This window comes from Cajanus cajan, chromosome 6, assembly GCF_000230855.2.
Source record: "Cajanus cajan strain Asha chromosome 6, NIPB_CcT2T_4, whole genome shotgun sequence".
Lineage (NCBI taxonomy): Eukaryota > Viridiplantae > Streptophyta > Magnoliopsida > Fabales > Fabaceae > Cajanus > Cajanus cajan.
In genome coordinates, this window is record NC_138522.1 from 49,440,242 (window position 1) to 49,458,557 (window position 18,316).

General features: G+C 30.7%; 4 protein-coding genes and 1 non-coding gene across 5 annotated transcripts; 3 read left to right on the forward strand and 2 right to left on the reverse strand.

Annotated features, from left to right (window-relative positions):
- Window positions 1-2,223: 2,223 nt before the first annotated feature.
- LOC109816102 (mechanosensitive ion channel protein 10) lies at window positions 2,224-6,368 on the forward strand. Its single transcript, XM_029274924.2, has 5 exons — window positions 2,224-4,278; window positions 4,397-4,517; window positions 4,651-4,944; window positions 5,018-5,220; window positions 5,739-6,368. Exons 1-5 carry the CDS (start codon window positions 2,858-2,860, stop codon window positions 6,001-6,003), a joined length of 2,304 nt encoding a protein of 767 aa, XP_029130757.1. The 5' UTR covers window positions 2,224-2,857; the 3' UTR covers window positions 6,004-6,368.
- A 441-nt stretch (window positions 6,369-6,809) lies between these two features.
- Window positions 6,810-7,436, forward strand: LOC109816104 (uncharacterized). The gene has a single exon (XM_020380973.2). It carries the CDS (start codon window positions 6,910-6,912, stop codon window positions 7,273-7,275), a length of 366 nt encoding a protein of 121 aa, XP_020236562.1. The 5' UTR covers window positions 6,810-6,909; the 3' UTR covers window positions 7,276-7,436.
- A 2,376-nt stretch (window positions 7,437-9,812) lies between these two features.
- On the reverse strand, window positions 9,813-9,884 carry TRNAD-GUC (transfer RNA aspartic acid (anticodon GUC)). The gene has a single exon. It is a non-coding gene; the product is annotated as a tRNA-Asp (tRNA).
- Window positions 9,885-9,972: 88 nt separating this feature from the next.
- Window positions 9,973-12,229, forward strand: NDHU (Chaperone DnaJ-domain superfamily protein). The gene is made up of 5 exons (XM_020381010.3): window positions 9,973-10,307; window positions 10,396-10,457; window positions 10,654-10,743; window positions 10,820-10,966; window positions 12,101-12,229. Exons 1-5 carry the CDS (start codon window positions 10,058-10,060, stop codon window positions 12,194-12,196), a joined length of 645 nt encoding a protein of 214 aa, XP_020236599.1. The 5' UTR covers window positions 9,973-10,057; the 3' UTR covers window positions 12,197-12,229.
- Window positions 12,230-13,332: 1,103 nt separating this feature from the next.
- Window positions 13,333-15,918, reverse strand: LOC109816097 (uncharacterized). The gene is made up of 2 exons (XM_020380967.3): window positions 15,377-15,918; window positions 13,333-15,184 (listed from the first exon to the last, which is right to left on the reverse strand). The coding sequence occupies exons 1-2, from the start codon at window positions 15,598-15,600 to the stop codon at window positions 14,725-14,727; spliced, it is 684 nt and encodes a 227-aa protein (XP_020236556.3). The 5' UTR covers window positions 15,601-15,918; the 3' UTR covers window positions 13,333-14,724.
- Between the last annotated feature and the right edge of the window lie 2,398 nt (window positions 15,919-18,316).

Here is an 18,316-nt window from a genome sequence, read left to right on the forward strand (position 1 = left end):
AATCATGGTCCCACTTCTAATATATGACACATTATAGTTGTCGTATTGCTGGGAGGGGAGGTGTTGGTGATGGCGATGATTTCTGATCAAAGTTACAAAGCAAAATGCATGATTGGTTTAGCTATTTTTGTGAGTTGTACTTGTGATGGTGAGAGATTATGGAATATGCATATCTCTAAACATAGCATCCTCTTTTCATAATCTTCCACCGACGCTGTGCTGGCAATGTTTAATGCTTTTTGTCTCCTTGTTACTTTTGGTCTGAACTTCAAGGATTAGGATTTAGAAATTTTTTTTAAACAAATTAAGTTTCACACAGTTAAAATATATAAAAAAAAAATTGTAAAACATACACATTAGTTGAAAGGTCTTTTAAATAACAATCAAAAATAAAAATTGTGAGAGTTTAATTTAAAACGGATAATATTTAACAATTGTGGAATTATATATACAAATATTCTTAAATACATCGAAATAATTGATATCTTAGCAAAAAAAATTATAAATCCTCCTTTCGATATAAATATCATAGTTGTGAAAATTTGACTAAATTAAATTTTTTAAAAATTTAATTTAATCTTTTAATAAAAAATAATATTTAATTAACAAATTATAAAATTTAAAAAATATTTTTAATATTTATCTTATAAATATAATTTAATAATTTATATCAATTTGTAATTACTCATTATAAATGAGTTCTAATAAGTTTTCTTTATTCTATTTATTATGGATTTTTTTTTTGTAAAGATAGGAAATATTACAAAGATGGTCGTAATGAGGATTGAACTTTAGTCCTCATGCTTCTAACTATCCCGATCCCTCCCCTCCCAACTACTAGGCTAACCCTAGTAGTTATATCTATTAAGGAATTGGTTGGTCATGCACTTAGTAATTATTTACTCATTATAAATAATACGCATTTAAGACCTTATGATGTAAGACTTGTTTACTTCGTCTAATAACACATCGTTTGTCTAAAGATTTATGTCTTATGTTTCATTTGATTTGTATTTTGTAAAAATATTTTTTCTTTAGGGATCTAAGATTATTTTTTATCTAACAATGACTCTCATTTATTAAGATAGAGTATATGAGTAGAGAAAATCATCTTATAAATCACTTTGGTAGAAATAACATTTTTCTATTATTTAATTAAAACAACATTTTTCCCTTTTTAATTTTTTCATAAAAGAAAATGTGATTTTCTAATTATTGCACCTAAACTATATTCACTATATTGAACACTGTGTTTACTCATATTATTTATACGAAGCATTCATCAGTTTTACTGATGACTAATTTTTATTGAAGGTCAATCAAGTTAGAACATGATAGGCTATTTAAATTTAGACTTGAAAAAAAAAACTCATTCAATTTGACTCAATCCAAAATGCGAACAAACTAGGTTGATCCAATAAAAAATAAAGTGACCTAATCTTACATGACCCAATGAGCTAACATGTTAGGTCGAACTAGAAAAAACATAGTTCATATAAAATTAAACTAAATTTATTTCTCATTCTTGGTCCAACAGGTCATAATGACCCATTTGACACCACTAAAGATAACTTATATTATTATAATTAATGATCACAATATTGTTATAACTTGATCTATATTACATGTTTATAAAAAAAATTTATCATGCTAAATATTTTTTGTCTCTATAATTTCACTTACTTTACCTTTTAGTTTTTATAATTTAAAATAAACATTTTAGTCCATATAATTATCTTTTTTAGCCTCTTTTAGTTCTTATGATTTAAGATATACTTTTTTAATTCATATACTTATATTTTTTCTAATCTTTTTAGTTTATATCGTTAATGTTTTTATTCAAGCTCATCAACACAATAGAAACAACATTTAAAAAATTAATCATAAAAATTAAAATGATTAAAAAATTATAAATATAAAAACTTAAAAGACTTATATTAAATTGTAATAGGTAAAAAGAGTTGAAAAACATAAATATAAAGATAAAAAAAATTATTTTAAATTATAAAAGGTTAAAAAGATAAAATAAATAAAAATACTTGCTAAAAAAAAGTATTTTAACCGAAAAGGAAATTTGGCCTTTTATAATAATTCTAATCCCCTCAAATAGGGATTTATCACCAATTGAAATAGGGATTTATCACCAATGATGGAGGATAGAGGATAAAAAAAATGATTTAGGAATAATAACTATTTTTTCCAAACTATAAAATTTAGTCTTTTTTTTTTTTGGTAAACTAAACATGGTTCCTGTGATAAATGATTATGGATTATGTTAGTCTAGTAAACAATACCTGCTCCACTATTTGTTTATTACATCCATAGAGTCTTCGCTTCCGTTTCTTTTGGCCTTTTCTTGGGATGCAAAACCAAACCAGTTTCCTTTTACCGCTTATCACTCTCATTCCCATTGCAACATCCACTTCTCTTCTCTAAAGATTCATACTTTCCAACTAGTCTGCCTCCTTGCCCTCAAAGTCTCAACCTTGGCCGCTGTTTTTGACTCATATGTAAGCACAACCACCGTCTACCACCCCTTGTTGTAACTATAGTACTACACATGTTTTTTTTCTTTTTCCAACCTTTGCCAGTCAACTTCATCTGTCATCCACTGTTGGCATAACTTGTTACAGCTCCACCTGATCTGTTTTCCCTTCATGCTTTTGTTGCATCATTTTGTCTAGTACTGGCAATCCAAGTCCAAGTTGTATTTGGTATATACCATGTACACATTAAAAAAGAAAAAAAAAAACATGTATAATAGTAGATAGGGCCAGTGTGTTTTACTTCTTGTACTTTGCTTATTAATTTCGTCACCTTTTTCTGCGTAGGGTTGTGAGTGGATGTGAATAATAAGATGCAAGGTTTGATAGGTGGTGAAGTAAGCATGGGGGAGAAGAAAAGGGAAGTGATGGTGGCGATTCCAAATGAGGGTGGTGGTGAATCTCTGATGCCAAAGCAGCAGAGCAGGGTGAATTCGCCACATAGAATATGCAACGACAACGAGGTTGCAGCAAAGTCCCCACCTTTGAACTGTGCTTCCCCTGAGATAAAGTTCATGCCAAGCCCAAACAAGCCCCCAAAAGTTCCCACTTCCAATGCCAACCTTACCCGGAGAAAATCACTCACAAGGTCAGTGTATTCCAAACCCAAATCAAGGTTTGGTGAACAACCTTACCCTGTGGATGGTACCCTTTTGGAAGAGAATGGCAGCTCAGGTTTGCAAGAACAATTGACTGTTAGTTCGCCATATAAAGCATCACCTAATAACAAAACTGGGTCTGGAACTGTTAATAGAACAGTCTCCATCCTTTCTGTTATCACACCGAAGACACCGTTGATGGCGTCTCCTGGGCCGGCCGGGGAGGATTTTGATGAACTCGTTTACAAGAAAGTTGAATTGAGTAAAAGCAAGCGTAGTAGGAGAGTGACAACTAAGGTTTTGATTGAATGGTTTGTGTTTGTGTGCATTGCAAGTAGCTTGGTGGCTAGTTTAACTGTTGGCAAACTGGAAAGGATGGAGATTTGGGGTTTGGGGTTTTGGAGGTGGTGTGTGCTTGTGATGGTGACCTTCTGTGGCATGTTGGTTACCAGATGGTTCATGCACATTGTTGTTTTCTTGATTGAGACCAACTTTTTGTTGAGGAAAAAGGTGCTGTATTTTGTCCATGGACTGAAGAAGTGTGTTCAGGTCTTCATTTGGATTGGTTTGGTTCTTCTCGCATGGGTGCTGTTGATTAATCGCGGGGTCAACCGGTCTGAATTGGCCACAAAGATTTTGAATGGGGTAACATGGACTCTTGTTTCCCTCCTCATTGGAGCATTCCTGTGGTTCATGAAGACATTGTTACTGAAGATTTTGGCGTCGAATTTCCATGTTAAATCTTTCTTTGATCGAATTCAAGAATCACTCTTCCATCAGTACATTCTGCAGACTCTCTCTGGGCCTCCACTTGTAGAAGAGGCTGAGAAGATCGGAACAGCACGAAGTCTTAGTCATTTTAGTTTCAGGAGTACAGATGGTAAAGGCGGCACAAAGAAACAGACTATTGATATTGCAAAGCTTCACCAGATGAAACAAGAGAAAGTTTCTGCATGGACTATGAAGGTTTTGGTAGATGCAATGACAAATTCAGGGCTGTCCACAATCTCTAGTGCGCTGGATGAAAGTTTCGATGATGGGGAAAATGAACAAACTGATAAAGAGATTACTAATGAGATGGAAGCAACTGCTGCTGCCTATTACATTTTCAGAAATGTTGCTGCCCCTGGTTGCACGTAAGAATATATGTACTATTATTACTTCTAGTTGCTTGTAAATGTATTATTTGTCCTCTTCTTTTTTGTGATATCTTCCACTGTTGTTTCTCCTAAAAAGTTCTGGCGATATGAATAGGTACATTGATGAAGATGAACTTCGGAGGTTCATGATTAAGGAAGAAGTGCGAATGGTATATCCCCTACTGGCTGAAGCAGAAACGGGGCAGATTACCAGAAAGTCCTTAACAGACTGGTTGGTAAGGTCTTCTATATGTGCTCATCCAAAAATTTATCATGATAATAAAGGATTGAAATTCTGTTTGGGTAGCAATAGTTTCACTCCAATGACTCCATGATGTCTGTATCTTTGTGGTTGTTTGTGTTCTTCAGTTGAAGGTATATCAAGAACGCAAAGCATTGGCACATGCCTTAAGTGACACCAAAACAGCTGTAAAACAACTAAATAAGCTCGTAACTGGAATCCTAGTAGTGGTGACCATAATTGTGTGGCTTCTACTGATGGAGATTGCAACAACTAAAGTACTTGTTTTCCTCTCTTCTCAACTAGTACTTGCAGCTTTCATGTTTGGAAACACATGCAAGAACATATTTGAAGCTATCATCTTCGTGTTTGTAATGCATCCATTTGATGTTGGTGATCGATGTGTTATTGATGGTGTTGAGGTAATCTATAGCTGCTAAAATTTGTTTCCTTTGTTTGTGAATTGCATATTAATGCCTTGTGATAATCTGACAGCTATTGGTTGAAGAAATGAATATATTGACAACAGTCTTCTTGAAGCTTAATAATGAAAAGGTTTTCTATCCAAACTCTGTTCTGGCCATAAAACCAATTAGCAATTATTACAGAAGCCCAGATATGGGTGACGGTGTAGAGTTCTCCATTGATTTTACGACACCTGCTGAGAAGATTGGGGCACTGAAAGAAAAAGTAAAGAGGTAAGCTAAAGCTAATTATATCTTCACCAGTAAATAAGTTGATTCTTTATAGTCCTTTTTCTATGGAACCTTGAACTCACCTTCATTAAATGCATTTTCATGTTATGTTTACTGCTTCCAAGTATTATTTGTCCATCCATGGATGTAGTCACATATGAACTAATAAAAGAAAATTGAACATGTTAATATATGCTATCAAAGTTTTTCACTAGTTGTTATGATTTCCTTTCTAAGCGAAATTAGGGAAATACAGTCAAGACTACCTTATGAGGAGCATGTTGCATTTTATTGTGAATTAAGAAGTTGCATATAAGTTTTATTGAGACTTGTTACAGGTGAAGGTGTATATCTCAAACAGGATAGATGGGGATGTGTACCGTTTTTCCTATGTTTTCTTTGCAGGAAATTTAATAAATGACTGGAGTTTTGTCATGAAATTGGAACAACTTTTATTTTTGTGATGCCCTCGTAGTATGTCTCCGTGCTTTTCTTTTTTCTAATGTGTTCTTTAAAATTAGGTACCTGGAGAGAAATCCACAATACTGGCATCCTAATTTCGGCTTATTAGTGAAGGAGATTGTAGATGTAAACAAGATAAAGATGGGTGTCTATGTTACCCACACAATGAACTTTCAAGAGTTTGGGGAGAAAAACAGGCGAAGAACTGAACTGGTGATGGAAATAAAGAAAATATTTGAAGAACTGAATATCAGATACAACCTTCTTCCTCAAGGCGTTCATCTCAGACATATTGAACCAGTCACAAATGTGCAAAATATATGATTCAACTACATGTGTGTGCCTCCTATGTTTTCATTTCATCTGTCAAATACCATCAGACCTTTTCTTTGGTTGATTAAAGTTATGATAGTTGGGAGTGGTGCTTAACAATTTATGATAGTATGTAAAAGTATAGGGCCTTAGCAGACAGTATTAACAATTTTTTTCCTACGTTAAGAAATTATGAATGTAAGACACTTATGCTTGACTATACGAACCTTGTGGATCCAATGTACGGAGGTTTATTTTCTTTCTTCTGTCACAGTTGGACTCCTCTCTCTCTTTCTTTGAGGCCAAAAGAGAAATACCATCTGTATCTGTAAGTGAAACAAAAGTTGCCAGTTGCACCGGTTCAGTTTTCTTATAAAGTACGTATATTATATTATTTTATTTTATTTTTCTTCATTTTCTTTATTTTTTTAGAATTTCTTTGTAAGAGAAAAAGCAAAAAACAAATCGAATTGTTATTGCACTTAGAGCATCTCCAATTGGGGTTGCTTATAAGCAACCTCCTGTGCCACATCACTGCTAAATCAACTCTGACCCACTTTATGAGTTGCTTAAATTTTAGCAGAATTGTTTCTACAAGCAATTTTGTTAAAATTTAAGCAACCCATAAAGTGGATCAGAGCTAATATGACAGTGATGTGGCACAGGAAATTGCTTATGCTCTTATGGACCTGAGCTGTTAAGTGGATCATGTTCCAGATGATAACCTTATCTGCCAATACCAAGTAGAGAAAATCCCACGTAGGATAACCTTCATGTGCCACGTCATCAGAAAATCTCCACTTGACACCTTTCATCTTATTGTGTCCATTTCATTATCCGGTCTCCGAGCTCCCAACGTCTTCAGCAGGATCTGCAGGCCAGGCAGGCCAGGTAAGCAAAACCAAGGCATCACCTGAAATGGCTTCTGCTTCTGTTCCAACGGCATTACCTCCGAGCTCTGTCACCCATAACAAGCCTTCATCCGAAGCCTTCTTCAGGCCATTACCCCTTAGACAACAGAAGAGGACCCTCTTTACAAAGCCTCTCTCAAAATCCAAGGTTCAAATTAATGCATCCTTGAAGGAGAAGGCAGTGACCGGACTCACAGCAGCTTCCTTCACAGCCTCTATGGTGATTCCGGAGGTGGCTCACGCTGCTGGATCCGATTTCTCCCCATCACTCAAGAACTTTCTACTCAGCATCTTTGCTGGTGGGGTTCTGCTAGGAGCCATATTTGGAGCCGTTATTGGAGTTTCCAACTTTGATCCTGTTAAGAGAGCTTAAAGTATGCTCCCAATGCTTTTAGTTTATCTGTACTTTTCATCGTTCTCGCTTCCTGTTTCATGCAACTGGTTCTGCTATGTGCTTACTATATCCCAGCTACACTTTATATTCTCCTTGTGCTTCTGAAGTTTATAACATATAATTGCCGAATTGCGTTTGAAGTTTGAACGGGGGTTTTTCATTGATAGGAAAATCAGAACTTCATGGTTTGATCTGTTTATGTTTAATGGGTGATCCTGCTAAGAGATTCCTGTTTCTGATATAGAAAGATCCGCACAGTTTGTCTGTTAAAAACTATGATGAAACGATAATTAGAATTCTGAGTAGAGGAATGCCTCAAAACTTGATTCACAATACAAACGTATATGTTATGAGTTCATCATTCCAATACAATAATCCTAACTTGAATATGTAGAAGCAAATTGATGAAACAATCGTAAATTGTTGAGTGAAATTTTAGTTTACGTGTCGTTACTTGTGCATGTTTTGAGCCTCCAGCCACTCCATACTAGTACAGTTGTATTCTATAGCGCGAATTCTTACATAGTTTTTGACTGTTGTACAGAGTCCCTCAAAAACATGAGTGATAGGTGACATGAAAATTAAATTTGTGTCCTCACATTACTTTTGAAGTAAAATTTGGAGTTGGTACGATACTGTAAAGTATAGAAGAATTTATCCTTAACCTTTATGGCTTAAGAAAACCTCAGACGACAAGCCCTGCCCAGGAATGAATATTTTCTTTCTTGTACACGTGAGTCTCATTGTGAAGCCTGAAACAACGATTACTTTAATTCAAGATCCAATACATTTAAGTGCTGACACTGATATTGTAATGAGTTATTTATTGAACTGTTTTGACGAGGTTAAGTTGTGTCCATTTGACGAGCCGCATAGAGTAGACTACACTGAATTCTAAAATAGAATATTGAATGCGGATTTCATCATGTCTAGCTCAATAAAACCATAAAACAACCCTAACAAAAACATAAGATGGACGAAAGAGAAACAATTTTCCTAACGCTAAAACAGAAATATTAAAGGGGTATTGTGTTGTTTGTATTTATATTTACAGTTAAATCATCTACTTGATGGAAGGGTGCAGTTACCATAAATCGACTTCATTCAAGCACACCTGTCTAATATTGTCTTCCTATATGCATATGACTGCGGCAGTAGTTGCTTGGGAGTGGAGACTACAGAAAGAAAAACGGATTTCAGCTAATGCTATTCATGATGAAAAATTGGTCACAAAGTTTTCTCCAAGAGGAATTAACACACAAACAGAGCAACGCATCACCTGTGCAAGTAATACACACAAGTACACAGTTAAACAATTCCAAGATAGAATAAGAGAAAATGAGAGCAGATGTGCATGGTGTCATGGTTCAACCCATGAAATCTACATTCATAGGAGAGAAAAAATTATTAGGAAATTCAAGAGTACCAAGTATTTATGGTAATGATTATGCATTTGTGTTGTACAGTTGAGTTTTTCATCTGCCTAAACTCAACGCATGCACAGAAATATCATTATTAAAAGAAAAACAAGGAAGGGGGTAGGAATATGGACTTGTGAGATTATTGTACCTCAGATGGTGAAGAATCACAAACCCAAATTTCTTTGCCTGTATCTGAAGATGCAAGGGTACCTTCTTCCCTTAAAAGAGGCAAACCATGTCCTATAGCAAATAACAGTGGACTGAGATTGTTGTAAAAGATAAAACTTAAAACTTTTAAAGCATGTAAGTGTCCAAAGTATATCAACAGACAAAAAGGTTCCCTTAGAGTGCTACAAATGAAGTAGTACAAACACAACCACCCAAAGAACTGAATAATTGAATTAATACTCAGTAAAAATAATTAACTGAAAAAAGAATCTATTATCTCCTTATCTCGGATGGGTCACAAAAAGTATGTCTGGTGAATAATACTTGCAGCTGTAGATAAATTACTTCGACGCAACCCTTAAACTGAAATTACACAAAATTGGATCAGTAGAAACCTTCTCATTATTTGGTATCAGCAAATAAGCCAAATTAAAGTGTTCAAATATTATAAATCTAAAACATCTAGAAAAGAAACATAGTTACCATGATGCTTAATAATTAATATGAACTGCTAGAAACTCAGATTGTTGATAGAATAAACGAAGGTTCCTGACTATAAAGTTCACATTTATGTTTCATTAAGAACATAAACGAGAATGAGCGACAACAGCACAAACTATCATATTATATCTAAGTTAGCTTCGAGCAACTGTAGGGGTTCACCCAACTCAAGGATCAGTTTATGACAACTAAAGGTATATCTCTACGATTAACTTTTTCTAAATCTAAAGGAAAATTCCCCCAGTTGCTAGCGCCTTTCACAAATTTTAGAATATTAAGAACCAATACTTGGGTCAAGTCAAACCGGTCAAAGTAGAAGAAGAACATGAGGTAGACACAAAAATAAAAACCAATTGCACCAAGGTAAAAGGCATGTAAACGACGTAGTATTGTGAAAACATAATATAACCAAAAATAATACGAAAACGCCGTTGCTGGGGATCGAACCCGGGTCACCCGCGTGACAGGCGGGAATACTTACCACTATACTACAACGACATTCTTGAATGCGAGCTTCTCTGTTATACTCTAATTAATAACAACTTCATACGGTCCATAACTGATAACTTTTTAATGGCGAAGAAATGTTGCCTTATCCCACCATGCATGTGTGATTTGATAATAACAGATTAACAACAGAGCCCAAAGACGTGCCACAGAAAATTGAAGCAATGGCTATGTCTTCCACCACCACCACAGTATGCATCCCTGCTAAGAACATTCCAACCCCTCAACCACCAAAATTCGGTTTCTCAAACACCATCGCTTTTACTGTGAAACCGCGTAGATCACTACGCATCAGAAACTCCTCATCCGAGACCTCAAACACAGAGGTTGAATCAGAGAGTTCCATCGAAGTTCCAAAAGAACCGCCATCTTTGATTTCTTCTGCTAACGTCGAAAGAATTCTCCGCGGCTTACGTAAGTTTTGTCGAAATACCATAATGTCTGATTTGATTCCTACGCGAAAAAGTGCATATAATTGATGAAGATGTGGTTTAGAATGCAGCAATTACAGATGCGGATCATTATGGTAGGCTAGGTGTTCCTAGAGGATGTCCCTTTGACATGGTCCGAACAACCTTAATTCGGTTTTTTGTTTCAACTCAGAACCTATTTCATTACAAATTTGAAAGAGTTTTCTATTGAAAAATATTTTATTTTCAGTAAACAAGTTCTCATAAACGACTTTAACTTGTATCCAAACATGTTTTTAAGTATCTAACCATTAACTCTATGTTTTTAACCTCTGCGCTTTAACTAACAGGTGGGGGTTGCGTATAACATCAAGGTTCAAGAATTGAAGAGTCAGAATTTAGAGGAGGAGGAACTAGAGAAGAAATTGGAACTTCTGAAAGTGAGTGATATGCATTTGAATTAGGTAGCGATATTTGTTCATGATATTTACCGTAGTATATTTACTACCTTTGTAGGAATCGTACACTATTCTGTCATCGGAAGAAGAAAGAAGAATATACGACTGGAGCTTGGCGAGAGTGGAGAATAGAGAGGAATTCGTTTGGCCGTTCGAGGTTGACATAACACAGACAAAAGTTCCAAAAGAAGATCCTCCACCACAGGTACCTTTCATCCATCTGCTACAAAATAAATCCTCCATTAATATACTTAATTTTTAAGCCCATATATTTTAGGAAACTAAATCTGACCATAATTGGTTGGATAATCGTGGAAAATAATTAAATTTTTTTTTCATTTCTCTACTCTTATGGTTCTTTTCATTCAACTAAACATATAACCTAAACACTTGTATGGTACGGTGGAAGGAAAAAAACGAGGAGAAATTTAAAATTTGAATTCAACAATTTTGAAAAAAAAACTCCAACCAAATACACAATGTCATTATTTCACTTGAAAACTTGATAATAATTGTAAAGAACTTAATCTATTTTTTTAATTTTTTTTACCATGATTTTTTTAATTAAATTTATAAAAATAGATTCAAAATTTAATTAAATTGGAATTAGTTTATGTCTCTATGGATTGGGGATACTTATGGCATAACCAAAAAAAAATTGGGGACCATAAATAAATTACCTTTCATTAATAACATTATTTCTTTTAACATTTATAATAAGAATAATTTAAGAAAAATATCATGAAAATAATACAAATATTAACTTATTTAATATGTGTAAAATCATTTTTTTTATGATATAGAATAAATGAAGTATATTTTAAAAGATAGATATGCATAAAATCGCATATCTCTTCCTAATTTAAACTTTCCAACTAAAAAAGTTCAATAAAAATTTATAACATTTTTATATGTGAAACTTTATTTTATTATGAAAAACGGAATTGATATAATATCAATTATAGGATATGCTGAAACAAGAATACTTATTAAATAATTCATATGTAAGTCTTTGTCAATAACCTTCTTAATGACTGAATAAAGGAAATATTAAAAAATTATATTTTGATAATATTAAATATATTTATTTATAAAAATAATGTTAAATAGATTATTAAAAAATTGCATAGAACAACAATAGTAGATTACTCGAGAGTCCAGAAGCAGTATGTCCTCTTGAGTAGTGATTAACTTCACCTAAAATGGGGTGGATAGAAGAGAAAAATAAAAGAAAGAGAAATAGTGATATAATATAATAATAAAAAATGAGAAAATAAGATGAAAGTGGGACTGGAATTAATGAATCATTCTAACTTTTCTTTTATCTTTTTCATGGCAGGAACCCGAGGATGTTGGACCAACTAGAGTGGTTGGATATTTTATATTGGGATGGGTAATGTTGTCGTTTGTGTTATCTATTGCACTAAACTTATGAAAAAAATACCAATTTCTCAATGTTTTAAGCTGAGTTTGGAGCATGGATTTGTTTTTTTTCCTTCTCTTTATATGATATGAAAGGCAATTTTTGCTTTAAGTTGCTTTTTTTTCATTGTAAAATAAACTCTTATTTTTTTATATAAAAATGTGAACAATACAGTTTTATTTTTAACACGATTTTTATTATTAATTAATTAAAATTTATTAAAAATTACAAAATTTTGTAAGTCTCATTTTTTTATATAATAAGTCTTACTCATAATTTCGTATATTCCTATAAATTTTAATTAATAATAAAAATATTAAAAAATATATTTTTTATTTATATATTATATAATTGTCTAATCTCTGGTCGATGTGAGACATTCATTTTTTCTAATATTAACATTATTTTTTTTTAAATACAAATATGAAAAAGTATTTTTATCTGAAATATTATTATTTTCTGTATCAACCTGACCTAGATAACAAACTCATCCAAAAATGCAAAACACTAAAATAATGTTATGTCATTTAAATACCATCTTGATGTTTTGCGTTCTTGGTCGAATTTATTATGTCGGGCAGATTTCACAAAACAGAATATATAAGGAATTATAAACGAACCTAAAACAAAAATTAAAGGTATGGAGCATTACATACATTAATCAATTTCCTCAATAAAGTCTTTATCTTAAACTTCATTGTAATCTCTTTTAAATGGGTAAAACTGAACACGAGTGTACTTGTAGTCATAGAGATAGTAATTGTTTCACTTCTTTTTTCGTACAAGTTACAACATTCCAATATTTTCCTATCAACTTCAATGATAATCTTTGATCAATTTCTCTGCAAGTGAATAAATCATGATAGATTACTTCATTGATAAAAACCTCTTAGTATAGTATCTTGACTATCTTCTCATAACCAAAATACATGTAAAATCAATAAACATAAACCAATTATGAGTTTGGAAGTACTTCATGGTGGGTTCTACCCTTTTAGTGTGGATGAGTTGAATAAATCCTTCACCGTAAAAGATAAATTGATATATAGATTTTTTTTTCTTTTAAATATTAATTAATTAAGTAAAAAATATTAAATGGAAGAGATGTTAAAAATAATTTTAAAAGTAATTTAAATTATTAACAATTTTAATATTTTAACTAAATTAACCAATTTTCTTAAAGGTATAATTTAGTTAGAAGTATCTTATAACTAAGAATAAAGGTAACATTCATTGTTGAATTGTCATTTCCACATACAATTAATCAATTCATCCACAAACACTAAAATGATGGTATGTGATTTTTTTTAATATAAAAATCATGATTTCCATGATAGAAAATAATGAACTATATAATGTATAATAATTATATATACAAAATTACAGCATGTTTATATGACAATATATATAATTTAAAATCATATTATTGGTCTGAGTCTATTAGAGTCACCTTAAAGAAAAAAAAAATAATCTTTGAGTTGAGAACTTTCTACTTATTTTCTAATTAAAGAATTAAGTCAAAAGTCTATATTAATTTAATAAGATAATTTAAAATTCACAAATAATTTCTGCAAATTTTAAATTGTAGGTAATTATTTTGCAAATTAAAAAAAAACAAATAATTTTTAAATCTTTCAACTTATTCATTTACTTTTTATTTTTTAATATTAATATTTAATTTTAATTTAATTATAAATTTTTTTTATAGAATTTAATTATAAATATAATAAGAGATTTATTTTAAGAGTAAGTTTAACTATACTTACTCTACTCAATAACTCATATTTTATATTAAATTTTAATAATTCAATCGTTAAATTAAAAATTCTTAAAGAATAGATTAAATTTATAAATTAAAAATAAAATAAAATCATATGACACTTTATTATATAAATTCAAATCAACATATAAAATTTAAAATTCTCTTATGATATCCATCAATTTGAATTTATAAAATAAAATATCATATGATTTTTATTTTTTTTAAATTTACAACTTTGATTTATATATCCATTAAAAATTTATTATTCAATGATTAAATCGTTAAATTTTAATATAAAACATGAGTTAGTAAATAAAGTAAGTATAATTAAATTTACTCTTGAAATAAATGAAATATTTTTCTCTATATATATATATGATAGTAATAATTATACAAGTTTTATTATTAGTTAATTTATTTCATTCATTAGAAATTACTATTAGTTAATTTAGTATAATGATAATTTAACGATGCTTATTTTTTAATTAATAGAATTCAAACATTGCTGTAGAAAAGAAAGAGAAAATAGGAAGAAAAGAAAAGTGTTGAAGAAAAAACAAATAAAAAGTGTTACAAGAAAGAAAGAAAAAGAAATAAAATAACATAAATGTGAAATTCCAGGCTTAAAACATTATGATTGAAGGAAAAATAATGCAGATTGGTGAAGCGATGCAACTGCAACTAACCGAGAGGACTTAAAAGATCCGTTAACAATTAACATGACATGATTTCTGGAAATCCAAAGTCTCTTACGTAGAATCTCACTCAAACAGTTGGTTCATGTATGGTTGGTAGATAAGTTGGCGGAAAAGAGAAGGAAGCTTTGACCACTTATTTTCTCTATGGTGGACACAATGGAAGAGTCTCTCCAAGAAGCCAGATCTCGCTCACGTGCTTTCGCAATCGCTTCTCTCTCCTGAATTTCCGTTTCTCGAACCCTCCAACGTTCTTCCCATTCCTCTCTCTCCTTCTCCATTCTCTCAATCACTTCCATCAATCTCTTCTGAAGACCCTCCTGCTGCTTCATCACTCGCTTCACCAACCTCTCCAGAAATGCACCCATTTCTTTCTCCACTTTCCTCCTTTTCCTACCCCTCTTCATCCCTCCATCACCTGACTTTTCAACACAACTCTTTTTTTCATTATCATCACCTTTTCTCTTCTTGTACACAGCTTCAAGCTCTCCATACTTTTCGTTTACCCCTTCTGCATCAGACACCACCGTGTCAAATGCTTTCCTGCAATACCAACACAAACAAAAAAAAATTGTAATGCCCGAAAAGGAAAGAGTGCAACAAGTTGACAAAAATATTCTACTAAAAGATTATACATAGATATTAGCGCAAGGTATTTATTGTTGCTAACTTTGATTTTGGTTGGAGTGAAAGTTTTGTAAAAATAAAAACAAGTTAATAGAAAATGGGAATTACCAAAAAGACATTGTGGCTGTGGATTCTTCTTGGGGACAATTAACTAATCCAAAACATTGTGGTTGGTCTTGTTGTGATGCTTGGAGTTCATTTGGGTGTTGAGAGAATTGATAAAAATGTTGATATTGTCGTGGGTGGTGTTGAAGGTGAGCACTGTAGTTTGGGATGAAAGTGGATGGGCAAGAAGAGTCAAGCGTGAGTTGGGGATAAAAGGTGTTGGCCATTTCACTGGATTTGATTCAATGCTATGCTCTCGTGTTGGAATGTTGTAAAGGACGCATGCAAGAGTTGGAATTGATAGCCTTCAAGTTTTGGAATACTGAACTTATGATACAAGGGGATGAGTTAAATATTGATTCGTCTATTGGATTGGATCCAAGGATTTTTATAGAAGATTTCCTGTCGTACCAGACAAATTTAAAACCTTCGGTACAATTATATTTTAGAACAATAGTTGAAAGTGTGTGGATATATGAAGGGGGGGAGAAGACAGAAGATAGTTTTCTATCAGAACAATAAAAATCGTTGAATTAGGATATCTCTGTTCAGAAGCTAAGGTGTAACGACCAATTATGTATTTGGAGTGTTATATTCATTTAGAGTTAAACAAATTTGACAAATATTTTTTTTTCATACATAAGATCTATGGATAAATTACATATGTAAGAGATAATGTTATGTATCATTCATGTTATATTTTATTAATAAAACTTGAATTTTTTAAAATTTTAAAATTTTAATTTCTTTTAATTGGTATTTTTTTTATATAAGAAATCTACTGGCGAATCATATTCTTAAAAAACAGAGTTGTGGATTAACTATGTCACATCTTGTCGGTAAAACTTTTAAATTTTTCAAAATTAATATTTTAACATATACAATGCAATATACAATGCAATATATGTGATAAATATTCATTTTATATAACTAAAATTTATAAATAATAAACAATCTTAATATATAATTATATTATAATTCAAATTTGTAATTAATAAATATTTTAAAGATATAAGTTATATTTTAAATTTATAATGAAAAAATTATATTGTGATAGAAAAATATTTTTAATCATTGATATATTTAAAATATATTAAAATTAATTTTAAGAAATAAAAAATAATAATGATAAATTAAAAAGATAAAAAAATTTAAAAATTCCTAAAAATATTATAATTAACAAACAAATATAACGAATACATTAGTAACTAATAAAAATTAAACATATAATTTGGTAACAGTCATGCAACATGAACAATCACCCAAATTTCTCTTTGTTTTATTTTGCTTTTAATGTTCGTCATTCGTCATATTTTCTTGTAGCATGAAGGTAATTGCATCAATAAATAACTTGTATGAAATTTTATGTTTAGGATTTAATGTTTTTAGTTAGTCACTCAGAGTTGAGGTTTACATCGTATTAATTCACGTCAAGATTTAAACTTTATAAATTCAACTTATAAAGTTTTAGTTGTTTTCATTTTGATGCTTCTAAATTTAGCTGTTTTCGCTTTGATCTTTTCAAACGTCAGATTTTTTCATTTTTATTCTCTCAAATTTTGATATTTAATTGTAATTTTATGTCTTCTCTTCATTAAATCTAGTATCAACTTGATAACAAATACAAAATATTTTTTTTAACAAGAATGAAGTTGAAATTTTTTTTATGCCTTATATCAAATCCATATCCCTATTCTACGTTAACAAAATAAATTGGCCTATATATATATATAATTTCTTTTCTTTTGACTATTTCTAAAATATCACCTTCATATCGAGTCCAAAATGCAGTTTAAGTATTGTCTTTCTGTAAATCTAATGAGGCTTGTTGAATTGAATTATGGTAATTTTTTTCTCGTTTCATCATTGTGATAAGATTAAAGGTGAGTTGATGGATTAAATTCACGAAACAGTATGTAAATCCAACTCAAATGACAGTTTTTCCTTTCTTCAAATCAATATAATTATGATTAATTTTTTTAGTCTAATCCATGAAGTATGCGAATTTAATGGAATAATTTGCACACTGCACTAATTATTTTTAAAAAATTAAGACTTTTGAACTGACTGAATTTAAAAGTATTATTTTAATGAATATTTAGTAGTATATATTATCAAGTAGTATATATTTAGTAGTATATATTATTTTAAAAATATTTAATATAGTTTTTGAAAGGTTTTAATTATTTATAAATATAGAGTATTTTTACATTTTATGATAAATATTTAATCAATTATTTTTGTATTTCATTAATTTATTACTTTAAAAAGCACATGGTGATATTTATTTATTAATGTTTTTATTATTTTATTATATATTTTTGTTTTGATTTTGTTCTGTAATTGTCCCAGTCAGCTTGCAAATACAATAATGAAGGTTTGTAGGACACGTGTTTAGACAAGTAGAGTCTGACAACATGAAGGCAGTGTTTTGGAAGTATAGAATGGATGTGCACATGACTAGTGTCTAGTACATTACCTCCTTCTTTTGTCTCCGCCATTAATTTCCTGTCTAGAGCATCTAACGGTCTTAGATAATGTAATAATACTTTTTCGATTCAAATTTCAAAATAATATCTTTTTTTTTTTTCTCTCAAAAACATGGCTAATGTACTATGTTAAAATTCACAATTAAAATTTTATTTTATTTTTTTTTCAGCTAAAAAAAATACATTAAGAAGCCACTAAGAGTGTTAAATCCAAATACAAAACTGATTTTAACAAAAATAAAAATTGAATTTGAGAACTTTATGTCGACACTCATATTTCAAAATAAATTTTATAATCGTTGAACTAAAAAAATTTAAGTCTCTTAATTTTTAATTTTATATAATTTATAATTTTGACTTTTTACTGTATATATTTATTAATTGTTAAAATTGTAACATTCATTTTTACCTAATGTTAAATAAATAATATAATTACTAATATTTGATAATATTT